Here is a 13366-nt window from a genome sequence, read left to right as displayed (position 1 = left end):
ATATTGCTTGCAAGTGTTAGCCAAAATAAAATAAATAAAAGAAAATTAATTATGGCATACCTTAGCATTAGTATAGTTTTAAGTGGGTCACGTTCCAGTTGTTTGGTAGTTGTGTGCATTTTCCCGCTTTGAGTTTGTACGAACCTTTACCGGTAATCCCGATGACTCGATACGGACCTTCCCTTCGTTCGGGTTCTGGTGTTCTGTGTTACTCTTCTTAATACCAAGTCCCCAATGTTGAAGTGTCGGAGGTTGGTTCTTCGGTTGTAATATATTTCTATCCGCTATTTTTGGGTGGCCTACCGGACTAGAACGACTTCGCGCCTCTCATCCAGTAGTTCTATGCTCGTGCTCATGGCCTCACCATTTGATTCAACTGTTGCATATCCGAACCTGAGGCTCGGTTCTCCCACCTCGACCTGTATTTGTGCTTCGGCATCATAGACCAACAAAAATGGGGTGGCCCCGGTACTAGATTTTGAGGTCGTGTGATATGCCCACAAGACTTTGGGCACGATTTCCTTCCACTTCCCTTTGGCATCGGTCAACATTTTCTTAAGGTTTTGAAGGATTGTTGTGTTCGTCGACTCTGCCTGCCCATTCCCAATAGGGTGATAGGGTGTTGACAAGATCTTCTTGATCTTATAGTCCTTGAAACTTTTGTTGACCTTGCTGCCCATGAACTATTTTCTGTTATCACATACTATTTCGGCCGGTATATCGAACTGTCATATTATGTGGTCCCAAATGAAGTCGATGACTTCTTTTTCTCGGACCTTCTCAAACGCTTGAGCTTCAACATATTTAGAGAAATAGTCAGTCATAAATAGTATAAATTGAGCCTTACCGGGTGCCCATGGTAGGGGTCCAACGATGTCCATTCCCCTTTTCATGAACAACCATAGTGACAGGACCGAGTGTAGCAACTTCCCGTGTTGGTGGATCATTGGTGCGTGCCTCTAAAAACCGACGCATTTTCACATGAACCTCTTTTGCATCTTTATCCATGTTGATCCAGTAATAGCCAGCTCTGATTATCTTACGAACCAACGATTCTGCCCCCGAATGGTTCCCGAATGTGCTTTCGTGAACTTCCCTCAAAACATATTCGGTGTCTCCCGGTCCCAAACATATGGCGAGTGGGCCATCAAACGTTCTTGCGAATAAGGTATTATCTTCGGACATGCTAAATCTGTCCGCTTTCGTGTGCAGAGCTCTCGATTCTTTGGGATCCGAGGGTAGCTTCCCTGTCTTCAGGTAATCTATATACTTGTTTCTCTAGTCCCAGGTTAAACTTGTCGAGTTTATCTCGGCATGGCCTTCTTCCACTATCGATATCATGAGTTGTACGACTGTCCCTGATCTGAATTCATCATCATTAACCGACGATCCCAAGTTAGCCATAGCATCGACTTCACTATTTTGATCCTGGGGCATGTGTTGTAGGGTCCATTCCTTGAATCGGTGTAGCATTACTTGTAGTTTTTCTAAGTATCTTCGCATTCGTTCCTCTTTCACTTCGAATGTTCCATTGACTTGATTTACCATGAGGAGGGGATCGCATTTGGCTTCAATCACTTCGGCCCCCAAGCTTTTAGCCTATTCGAGACCTACAATCATGTCCTCATATTCGACTTCATTGTTAGTCAATTTCACAGTTCTAATAGCTTGCCTAACTACGTTACCCGTGGGTGGCTTCAACACGATGTCGAGTCCGGACCCCTTTGCATTCGAGGCACCGTCCATAAAGAGGGTCCAGATTCTCAAGGAGGTCCCCGAGGTTAACAACAATTCCTTTTTGACTTCGGGTATTAAGGTCGGCATGAAGTCGGCCACGGAGTCTGCCAAAATTTGAGATTTGATGGATGTTCGGGGTCGATATTCGATATCTTACCGCTAATTTCCACTACCCATTTGGCCAATCGTTTCGAGAGCTCGGTTTTGTGCATTATGTTTCTCAATGGGTAAGTAGTTACGACACATATGGGATGACATTTAAAATATGGCCTTAACTTCATGGAGGCGCTTAGCAAAGCGAGCGCCAATTTCTCCAGGTGAGAATACCTTGTTTTGGCCTTGCCTAGAGTCCTGCTAACATAATATATAGAAAATTACGTACCTTCTTCTTCCCGAACTAAGACTCCACTTACCGCTTTCTCGGATACCGCTAAGTACTGGTACAACTGCTCGTCTTACTTCGGAGTATGAAGCAAAGGCGGACCCGAAAGGTACCGTTTGAGTTCTTCCAAAGCTTGCTGGCATTTTGGGGTCCATGAACAGTTATTCTTCTTCTTCAGCAATGAGAATAACCGATGGCTCTTAATGGAGGACCTTGATATGTACCGACCCAGGGCGGCTATACGCCCAGTTAACCTTTGAACGGCCTTGACATTGTCCACTACGGTGATGTCTTCTATAACTTTGATTTTATCGGGATTGATCTCGATTCCCCGGTTGAATACCATGAATCCAAAGAAATTCTCGGACCCGACCCTTAATGCGCATTTCTTAGGGGTCAGTTTCATATTATATATCTTCAGTATGTTGAAGGTTTCCTGCAAATGTTCTAAATGGTCCTCTGTTCGCAAGGACTTAACTAATATGTCGTCAATATAAACCTTAATTGATTTTCCTACTTGTTCTTTGAACATCCAATTTAATAGGGGTTGGTAAGTGGCACCGATATTCTTTAGTCCGGATGGCATTACGTTATAACAATATGTGCCGTATTTACTAATATTTACTAATATTGTCTCCCATTTCTTTGCATCCTTCTTCTGGATTTCATGGTATTTTTATTTATCATATGATTGTTGTTGTGATACTAATATTATCTCCTTTTTGTCCTTTTGTCTTTTATTTTTGAGCCGAGGGTCTTTCGGAAATAGCCTCTCTACTCTTTCGGGTTAGGGGTAAGGCCTGCATACACACTACCCTCCCCAGACCTCATTAGTAGGATTTTACTAGGTGGTTGTTGTTGTTGTTGTTAGTGATGAAGGAAGTTTTTTCCTGATCGCTCGGGTCCATCCGGATTTAGTTTTACCCGGAATAAGCGTCGAGAAAGCTGAGTATCTTATGGTCGGCTGTCGCATTGATTATGTGATCGATGTTAGGCAAAGGAAAAGAGTCTTTAGGGCATGCCTTATTCAAGTCTTTGTAGTCTACACATATTCTTAATTCATTTCCCTTTTTAGGCATTACTACTACATTTGCTAACCAATCCGGGTACTTAACTTTTTGAATGGAACCTATTTTAAGGAGTTTGGATACCTTGTCTTTGATAAATGCGTGCTTGACCTCGGACTGAGGCCTCATCTTCTGTTTAACCGGGTAGAACTTCGAGTCCAAGCTCAACTTGTGAGTGGTTATGTCTGGCAGGATCCCTGTCATATCAAGGTGGGACCAAGCGAAACAATCTATGTTAGCTATAAGTAATTCAATGAGTTTCTTCCTGATCTCGAGAGTTAGTCCCGTGCCCAGGTATACCATTCGATCGGGAAAGTGCTCGATCAATTTTACTTACTCCAGCTCCTCAATTGTTGACTTGGTGGTATTGGAATCGTCAGGGGATATGAACGACCTAGCGACTCCGTAATCATCATCCTCATTTGTCTCCTGCTTTTCTGGTTCGATTGGGGCCGGTGTCGGTGATTGCTATTTGGTTTCTTCCTTGGTAACCAAACTTAGGTTCTTTGATGTCGAGAGTGCATATATCGGGGTCACCCCATCGACCGTGAATATTTTTTTTTCGGCCGGTTGTTCTCCGTAAACATTCTTAATCCCTCCCGGTGTGGGGAATTTTAACGCCCGATGTAGTGTCAAGGGTAATTCCCTCATGTTGTGAATCCATGGCCTTTCGAATAGAGTATTGTATCTCATATCTCCTTCGATCATGTAGAACTTTGTTTTCTGAACGGTTCCGGCGGTGTTTACCAAAAGGGTTATCTCATCTTTAGTAGTCTCGCATGCTATGTTAAATCCGTTTAAAACTCGGACTACGTGCACTATTTGGTCTTGTAGACCCAGTTGTTCCACGACCCTCGATCTGATGATATTGGCCGAGCTACTTGGATAAATTAACACACGCTTAACTCGAGATTTATTTATGAGTACATATATTACCAGTGCATCATTATATGGTTGGAAGATGCCTTCAGCGTCCTCGTCGTTGAAAGATACGGTTCCCTCAGGTACATAATCTCTAGTCCATTTTTCCCTTATAATGGACACCTTAGTGCGCTTTAATATCGGCCCTTGGGGGATGTCAACTCCACCAATGATCATGTTAATGACGTGCTGAGGTTCCTCTTGCTCGATCTTCTTACTGGAGTCCCTATTCCTGAAGTGATTTTTGGCTCGGTCACTCAGAAATTCTCTGAGGTGTCTGTTATTGAATAACCGGGCTACTTATTCTCTCAGTTGTCGGCATTCTTCGGTTCTGTGGCCGTGAGTGCCATGATACTTACACATTAGGTTGGGGTCCCTTTGGGAAGGATCAGATTGCAATGGTCGAGGCCACTTAGTATCTTTGATGCGTCCGATAGCTGATATGATGTCGGCAGCATCGATGTTGAAGTTGTACTCTGATAACCTTGGTGCCTCCTTAGACCTGATGGGTTTGTCGAAACTGTTTTTGCTCATGAGTCCCCGGTTATTATGACCTCGATCGCTCATTCTCTCACTCCTCGCAGGGTTGCGTCCAGACCTATTAACCATTCGATCTTCATTGTATGGTTGATACCGATCTCTGTTCGATCTTGGTTCATGATCGACGACCATTTTAGATCTATCACTAGTTCTGACGGGATAAACAGATCTGAGTGGTGCCCCGATCTGATCGTCTTCGACCCTAATTTTTTATAAGTACCTGTTATGGATGTCGGCCCAAGTTACCGTCGGGTATTTTATCAAATTTTGTTTCAACTGTTGCAAGCCAATGAGATTGGGGATTAAGTCCTTGGTTAAATGCCTGAACTGCCCAATCGTCTGCGACCAGAGGCAGATCCATCCACTCCATTTGAAACCTCGACACGAATTCCATGAGCATCTCGTTATCTCTTTGCTTTACTTTGAAAAGATCTGACTTCCTGGTCTCGACCTTGATGGCCCTGGATTGCGCTTTTACAAAGTCATCTGCAAGCATAGCAAACGAGTCAATAAAATTATGGGGTAAGTTGCGATACCATATTATAGCTCCTTTTGACAAGGTCTCTCTGAACCTTTTTAGCATAAACGATTCGATTTCGTCATCTTCCAAGTCGTTCCCCTTGATGGTGCACATGTAGGAGGTCATATGTTCATTTAGATCAGTTGTTCTGTTATACTTCGGAATTTCGTGCATACGAAACTTCTTTGGGATCGGCTTCGGAGCTACGCTCGGAGGGAAAGGCTTTTGGACAAATTTCTTGGAATCCAGGCCCTTCAGTATTGGTGGTGCTCCAGGGATTTGATCGACCCTGGAGTTATATGTCTCTATTTTTTTTATCATTGTCTTCATATTTTATTTTCTCCCGATTCTATCCGTTTTGTCAGTTCCTCAAGCATCTTTATTATCCCGGGGTTGGTCCCGGGTTCTGCTTCACCCGGCCTTTCTGTGAACGGTTCATTTCTGCGAGCGTTTTTCCGGGATGGTTCGGGATCAGCTCTGCTGGTGGCGCGACTTTGGTTCTGCAACTGGGGTATTGCTGCTTGTTGAGCCTGTAATATTTCAAAGATCACTCGCAAGTTGATCTCATCACCTTCGCCATCGTATGTACTCGGGGCTATCGATCGGGCTCCCCGCGAATGTTGTTTTCGGGGTCAGTAGGCAAGTTTGCTTTGATAGACACGTGTGAGTTAGCATCGATCAGATCAACGACTGGGACTCCGTTGGGGTCAACAGGGGGCACCTCATTGCTGGGCACCACGTTGTTGTTCTCGCCATGGTGGTCGGACTCAGCATCAACGTTCAAATGGGCAGATTTGGAGTTTGACATATTTAATTTGACCTGAAATTAAAAGCTGAAAGAACAAGTGTAAAATATAGTGTGTTATGAAAATTTGTATCAAATTGCCACTATTATCCTTGGTCCCACGGTGTGCACCAAATTGTTTACCCTTAAAAACATATAACAATTAAATTTATATGTCGTTTTAAGGATATGCGGATTAATTCAATACAAATGATAAATGACATTAGATTAAACAGATAAATGATGTAATAAATTGTCAAACCAATAAGAAGCGTGATCCCGGACTTAGTAACGTCTTAATGAAATGTCTGTTTTCGATCCCTAGCTCACACTAATGAAGAACTGATGAACAAAAGTAATGACTTTGAATAATAAAAAAATTAAGAGTATATTGCTTTGATATGCGTGTTACAATGTATCCCTATGAATAATAATCTTTCCCCTTTATATAGTAGGGGAGTTTTACCCTAAGTATAATTCTAAAAAAGGTAAAAATCTTCCGTTTCGCCGATCACCGATACGAGCCGAGATACGCGCCGTGATATCCGGTTAAGTACGGACATAACGGTCCTTTGTTAGTCATGCGCAGCTACTTGGTAATGTTCTCCGAAGTCTTCAATCTTCAGATCGGCTCTCGAGGATATTGCCCCGATATCCACGAGGGCATGTGCCTTGCCCGAGCCCTAATACGAGGATTCTTCGTTCTGACTCCGATACAATACGGTCCTGTTCCTGCTCCGATTCACTCACCGGAAAGTCGAGTCATGCAGCGGGTTCGGTTTTACTCATGTATACTACCGTAAACTAAAAGAAGAATTGAGAGCTCAGATCAGTAGTTGCGTTTTGCCTTCTACTGTGAAATTCTATCTCTTTGATGTCATCTTGTCTTTATTATCTTCTTATTTTCTGTTAAATTTGTTAGTTGTTACCATAATATAATCGCCACAACATACGCATAACACTATGTAGAAAGATCTATAGTATAAACAAAGTTAACAATTAATAGCCTTTTTATATACAATGTTGGTTGGAGAGAGATATCACTATAGCTAGTCTCAGGTAGAAAATGGTAAAAAGAAAGTGGCTTTTCTTTTTCTCTACTAATGGTAGCTAATTTGATTGATATAACATGTCTTTAGTGCACTAAAAAATGAAAATAAAAAAACGAAAAAACATCTGTATCCGGCTTACCCATGCTGTCTTTAGCAAATGCTTCAACTAATTACTGATTAACGGCCTATGGAAGTAAACCTATATTACCAGTAACAAGTGTATTAGTATTAAACTCAAAAGATAGCACACTAACATTGAACTTGATAAATATTGTAAATTGAGCCCTAAGCCCTCGAATTTTAACTTGATAAATATTGTAAATTGAGCCCTAAGCCCTCGAATTTTACTCTGCCTTCACCTTATTTCAAAGTTAAATTTTTCCTCACTTTCACAATGGGATGGACAAAATCTGCTAGAGGAAATTTATCTTTGCCCGTAATCACAGTCATTATCTGTACAATAGGTTTCATTTCTCTCTTCTACATTGACAAAATCAGTACTTATCACTCCGTTCTCAAGTTTAAACCTTGTTCAAAATGCACCTTTACAAAGTCTAAGAAATCTCATACAGGTGAACCATCTGTTTTAATACTATTAAATCCAAATTGCACTACTTCGTATGTATTTTATCATCTTATTCCGAAGCATTTTCTTGGCTTAATAGATGTAAAAAGACTGGAAATCAATCCTCTAAACGAGAATGATCGCTATGAATGCAACCATACTGATGGAAATTGGGTATTTAACCCTTCAATTAAGCCATTGTATACGGACAGGACTTGTTCATATATTGATAGGGAATATGCTTGCGTTAAGAACGGCCGAAACGATTCAGATTATCTATATTGGGAATGGCAGCCTTATGAGTGTGTCTTGCCAAGGTTAGCAAGCTAATTGAAATGTCAATTCTTATTCTCTATTTCGATATGGAAATTTATGTGACATTGGTTCTTGTTTTATTTTTTGATACATGTTATAGATGATACAGAAGAGTGGCTTATAATATGGGAGAGTCCACTCAACCTATAAACTTATTACCAATTTGCTTTAGTGCAATGAGATACTTATAGACTTAAAAATCTCAACTATGAAATGAAAATCTTTCTTGCATTAACGGTGAAATAATTAACGTGTTCTTTCTTCTATGACTCGATCAGGTTTGATCCCGAGATTGCACTCATAAAACTTCAAGGAAAGAGGCTAATGTTCGTTGGTGATTCACTACAGAAAAATCAATGGCAATCTTTTGTGTGCTTGGTGGAATCTATAATCCCAAAAGACCAGAAGTCCATGAAAAAAATAAGTCGTGGGCATTCTGTCTTTAAAGCTGAAGTAAATACTAAATCGTACCGGTCAACATAAAGATTTTGTCTTTTTCAAGAATTCTTTTAAAATTTACTTCCTCCATTCATTTTTACTAGTCCATTGTATTAAAAATACATTTTCACGACAATCTTTTTTCATGTTCATCCTATGAACCCGTTTGGATTGACTTATTTTAAGTGATTTTAAGTCAAAATCACTTTTAAGTCATTTTGTAGTGTTTGGATAGAATAAAAAAGTATTTTTAACTACTTGTTTTTAAGCTAAAATGACAAATTCAAGCCATAAGTTAGGGCCAAAAGTCAAAAGGTAGAATTCCTAACTTATGGCTTAAAAGCTATTTTAGCTTAAAAGTCATTTAAAATAAGCTCACCCAAACGGGCTCCTTATCATTAATTACCCATTCCCCGAATCATTTCCCGAGATTTTTGAAAAAACTATTATTATTATAGTTAAAATTATAAAAGACATACTTCATTTATTTTTTTTTAAAGACAGTGCAAAGTCAAAAGTGGACAACTAAAAATGAACAGGCGGTACATATGAGTCCTGAGATCCAAAATCTGCAGCTTAATATCTCCACTTACTTTTCAGGAATACAACGCCAGCATTGAGTTCTACTGGGCACCATTCTTGGTGGAATCTAACACTGACTTTCATATCAAATTCAATCCAAATCAGAAAATCGTTAAAGTTGACTCAATTACACAACGTGCCCAAAACTGGCTTGGAATTGATATCCTTGTTTTCAATACTTATGTTTGGTGGATGGGCCGACTCAAGATCAACACACTGTAAGTTCGGCGAAAATTTATCCACGTCTGATGATATTTACACTAAACTATACAAGTTAATCAAAGTAATATACTGATGTATAAATTAATATACAATAATTAACTGTTGTTTAAGTTATAGACGTGCATGTAAAATACTTGTTGTTTATTCATTCATTTACCGTAAGTAAACATTAGGTGTGGATAAATTTTTTCCTTGTCAGTTCTTTATTAATCTGTCAGGTAATGGGTCTATCTCATTCAAAAATTAAAGTAATATGTATGTGTCTAAGAAAAATATTTGACTGAGAATTTTTTTAGTTTGGTAGCAAACTTTGTTGAATTTCTTTGGTTTGGTAGCCAACTTTGTTGAATTATCAACGTTAAAGAAAAAGAAGGAAAAATGTGTGTAAATTATCAAATATAATAGGCTTTAGAGAGTGAGGCTTCAGCTATAAAAGGAGAGTTTCAGAGATCTTATTTCTACACACCAACAAAGAGAGAAAGAAAGAGTGAGGTTTCACAGACAAGATATAAGAAAATAGTTTGTGAGAAAAATAGAGAGTGAACGATATTGTAGTGAGGTGAGAATATCAAAAGATGGTTATTTCTTTGAGTGTTGTAGTGATCTTTGGAGTATTTTACTCGGACCTACTAAGTGTAAAATTCCTTGCTATAGTGATATCAGTTGCTCGTCTCGGGACCGTGGTTTTTCCCTTATTTAAAAGAGTTTTCTACGTAAAAATCTTGGTATCGTTGTCACGCTTTTATTCATGTTAGTTACTGTATCTCAGTGCTACGTTATTATTCCGTTTTTATTACTGTAAATATTATTTCTGTTGGGGGTTTATTCCCAACATTAGGTCCCTTAGATTAGTTATTTTAACTAAAAAAGTTTGGTCAAAAGTCATTTTAGACTACTAAGAAGTGTTTTTTAAATTCCAGCCTTACTAATCCAAGAAGGCATATAGTCACTAGTTACTTATTTAAGAAAGAAATAAGTATAATAATTTGCAAACACGCCTTAATGATTAATGCTATTTACTATTTTTTTGATTAAAATGCAGATGGGGTGAATTTCAAAATGGAGAAGAAGGCTATGAAGAATTAGACACACCAGTTTCTTACAGACTAGCTTTGAGGACTTGGGCAAATTGGATTGATTCCACAATTGATTCTAATAAAACCCGAATTCTTTTTACCACCATGTCTCCTAGCCACGAAAGGTAATTAAGTTTTTTTTTTTCTCCTTAAAATAACCTCATTAGTTTTGGTTTAACTTAAACTAACACCACTTTAACAAGCGAATATAATATTAATTCAGAAATAAAGATTGGGGGAATATAAATGGGATCATGTGCTTCAATGAAACAAAACCAGTAATGAAGAGAGGCCACTGGGGATTTGGTTCAAACAAAGAGATGATGAAAGTAGTGGAAAGTGTGATCAAAAGAATGAAAGTTCAAGTTACTGTCCTTAATATTACACAATTATCTGAGTACAGAATTGATGCTCATTCATCAATTTATGGTGAATCATATGGCAAATTGTTGAGTGATGAGCAGAAAGCTGACCCTTTGCATTTTGCGGATTGTATACATTGGTGCTTGCCTGGAGTTCCTGACACTTGGAATCGATTACTTTATGCATATCTATAGCCCACAAATGGGATTTTTTTTTTTTTTTTATCATATTACACTCGAAATTCTCTATTACAGTTTTGTTTGTTCAAGACGTTTTCTAACTGTTATAGTTAATTGTTATTGTACGAGTGTTTGAATCAAAATGATAAAGCAAAATGCCATTACCATATGTGAATTGTAAATTATAACTTCTTACATAATCAACTTTATTGAAGCAATAGTTAACAAACCAAACTGATCATAGCAACAAATGATCCTCTGTGTACTCACATACAGCTTTTTCCTTCTTTTTTTTCTTTCATTTATTTATTACTATATTCAATACCACCATATGATCTTGAGATAGCAGGAATTGGAACTTAACAAAAAAATAATAGATGAGGTAAAAATACAAATTAATTAACCATAGTTATTAGGTAATAATAGAGTATGCAATGTGGATAAGTTTTACAAAAAAGACTCAGGCTCGTTCTATCACACAAAATAAAAGTAGGGGTTAATTACACAAAAGGCCACTTCAAAGTTCAATGTACGATATTACTGTAGAAAAATAATCAAACTAAAAATTTGAATTTTCATTGTCCTATGGTAAAATTACCAAGAAATTTCCCCCATTTTTCTTCTATTGTCTTTCTTGGGAGGTTATGCAAGGTGGTAATACATTGTACGTGAAACCTTAACAAAAATGCAATGAGTTTTTACCAAATAAATTAATGTAATTTATTAAAAATTCTCGTATATACTAATATTGTCTCCCTTTACTTTGCATCTTTCTTCTGGATTTCATGGTATTCCTATTTATCCTATGATTGTTGTTGCGATACTAATATTGTCTCCCTTTTTGCCCTTTTGTCTTTTTATTTTTTTGAGCCGAGGGTCTTTCGGAAACAGTCTCTCTACTCCTTCGGAGTAAGGGTAAGGTCTGCGTACACACTACCCTCCCCAGACCCCATTAGTGAAATTTTACTGGGTTGTTGTTGTTGTCGTCGTCTCGTATATACCTGACGGATGTTGTTCTACATCTGCTCAATTCAATGGAGTCAATTATTGTACTACACCATATGAAATGCTTAAAGAAAAGAAAAGAAAAGAAAATCATTCCAGAAAAAAAAGATTTAAATGGAAAATAAAAAGAAGGGGGAAAAGTACCACCTCAATGGGTTATGAGTTTTTAGGGCGAAGTGCACTAGCCACTTTTAAGCATGCTATTAAAATATATGCACAATTTACAATGTATTTAAAGATTAGTTCAGGATTAAGTATTTTATATTTTTGTATCCTAAATTTTTGAGCTACTAATTTAGAATTCAGGACTTAGTATACTAAATTCCTAAACTACAAATTTAAAATTCAAGACTTAGTGTCCTGAATTTCTAAATTGCTAATTTAAAATTCAATAAGATTCAAATTTCTAGTCACAATTTTCGAGCTTTAGGATACGATATCCTAAAGTTTAAACTACAGGATACTGTGTCCTGAGATTTGAGCGAATTGATTAATTTTTAAATACATTGAAAACTGTAGATTAAACATCACTTAAAAGTGACTACCTGGTGTCATTTACACTAGTTTTTACTGCAGGCCATATTTGTAAGCCCATAATTAATCGGTGCACAAAGCCCACTAGTCCAGTCACCTTATAAATACTAACCCTTCCCCTATAGTTTAGCCAATACCTTTTCCCCGGGTTAGGGTTTGATCAATCTGGTCCATTCCATTTGCTCACCTTTTCGATTTTTCTATTAATAAAACTGTAGTTGTATATTTATTGCTTCATTTTCTTAATTGTTGATAGTTGGTGCAATCTCAGCCATGGCTGGTGGGGGAAATTTCCTTCATAGGGTTATTTCTTATGTCGCCAATGAATTAATCGTCAATGGCCTTGCCAACAGGTAATTATTTTATAAACTGTTTGATTGAGCTTTGAGTTATTTCCTTCTGTTTAATTTCAAAATTTTAGTTTTATTATTCTTTCAAGTCAAAATTCTGTTTTTTTGGGAGGGAAGGTGACATGTGTTGAGCTTTATTGAAGAATTGAGGATTCATATAACCAACCCGAACTTTTTTGGGACTGAGGCGTAGTTATTGTTATTGGTTGGGGGTGACAACATTGAGCTTTTTTATAACTTGCTGTAATCAATTTCGTGCATATATTCTCGTGTAAAAGAATCATCTTTACTTTTTGTTGCAACTCAAATGTTTCTTGTTCATTTGATCAATCATTTGATTGAGCTTCGATATATTTCTTTCTGTTTAAATTCAAAATTATAGTTTTATTTTTGCTAATGTTTTATTAGGATGGGAGAACTAATGCTTTTCTTGTCAAAATTAGTCTTTTTTTGTAAAGGTCTAATATTTCTCCAAGTTTGAATTTTTCTAGTCGATAAAGAAAAATTCGTTATCCAAGTTAAGGAGGTAGTTTAGTAGTGAAGAAATCTTGTCACTATGAATAGGATGCAACTAATCCACCTGGTGAGACATGTGTCAAAGGTCAATATTAGGAACCTTAAGATGGGTTTGTCTTGTATGAAAGATCTGTGCTGTCAAATGGGCGGGTTGGGGTGGATTGGGTCTGGGTGTGTTGTTAACAGGTTGAACAAAAATGGACTAAAACCCAAGCCCC

The 13366-nt window shown here is 37.9% G+C and overlaps 1 protein-coding gene across 1 annotated transcript; it reads left to right on the top strand.

Moving 5' to 3' along the window:
- Positions 1 to 7397: 7397 nt before the first annotated feature.
- Positions 7398 to 10899, top strand: LOC107813752 (protein trichome birefringence-like 3). Its single transcript, XM_075248373.1, has 6 exons — positions 7398 to 7575; positions 7669 to 7885; positions 8162 to 8336; positions 8922 to 9121; positions 10168 to 10326; positions 10425 to 10899. Exons 1-6 carry the CDS (start codon positions 7398 to 7400, stop codon positions 10756 to 10758), a joined length of 1263 nt encoding a protein of 420 aa, XP_075104474.1. The 3' UTR covers positions 10759 to 10899.
- Positions 10900 to 13366: the final 2467 nt, after the last annotated feature.

Source organism: Nicotiana tabacum, chromosome 24, assembly GCF_000715075.1.
Source record: "Nicotiana tabacum cultivar K326 chromosome 24, ASM71507v2, whole genome shotgun sequence".
In the NCBI taxonomy this organism is placed as follows: domain Eukaryota; kingdom Viridiplantae; phylum Streptophyta; class Magnoliopsida; order Solanales; family Solanaceae; genus Nicotiana; species Nicotiana tabacum.
This window is presented reverse-complemented; position numbering and strand designations above follow the sequence as displayed.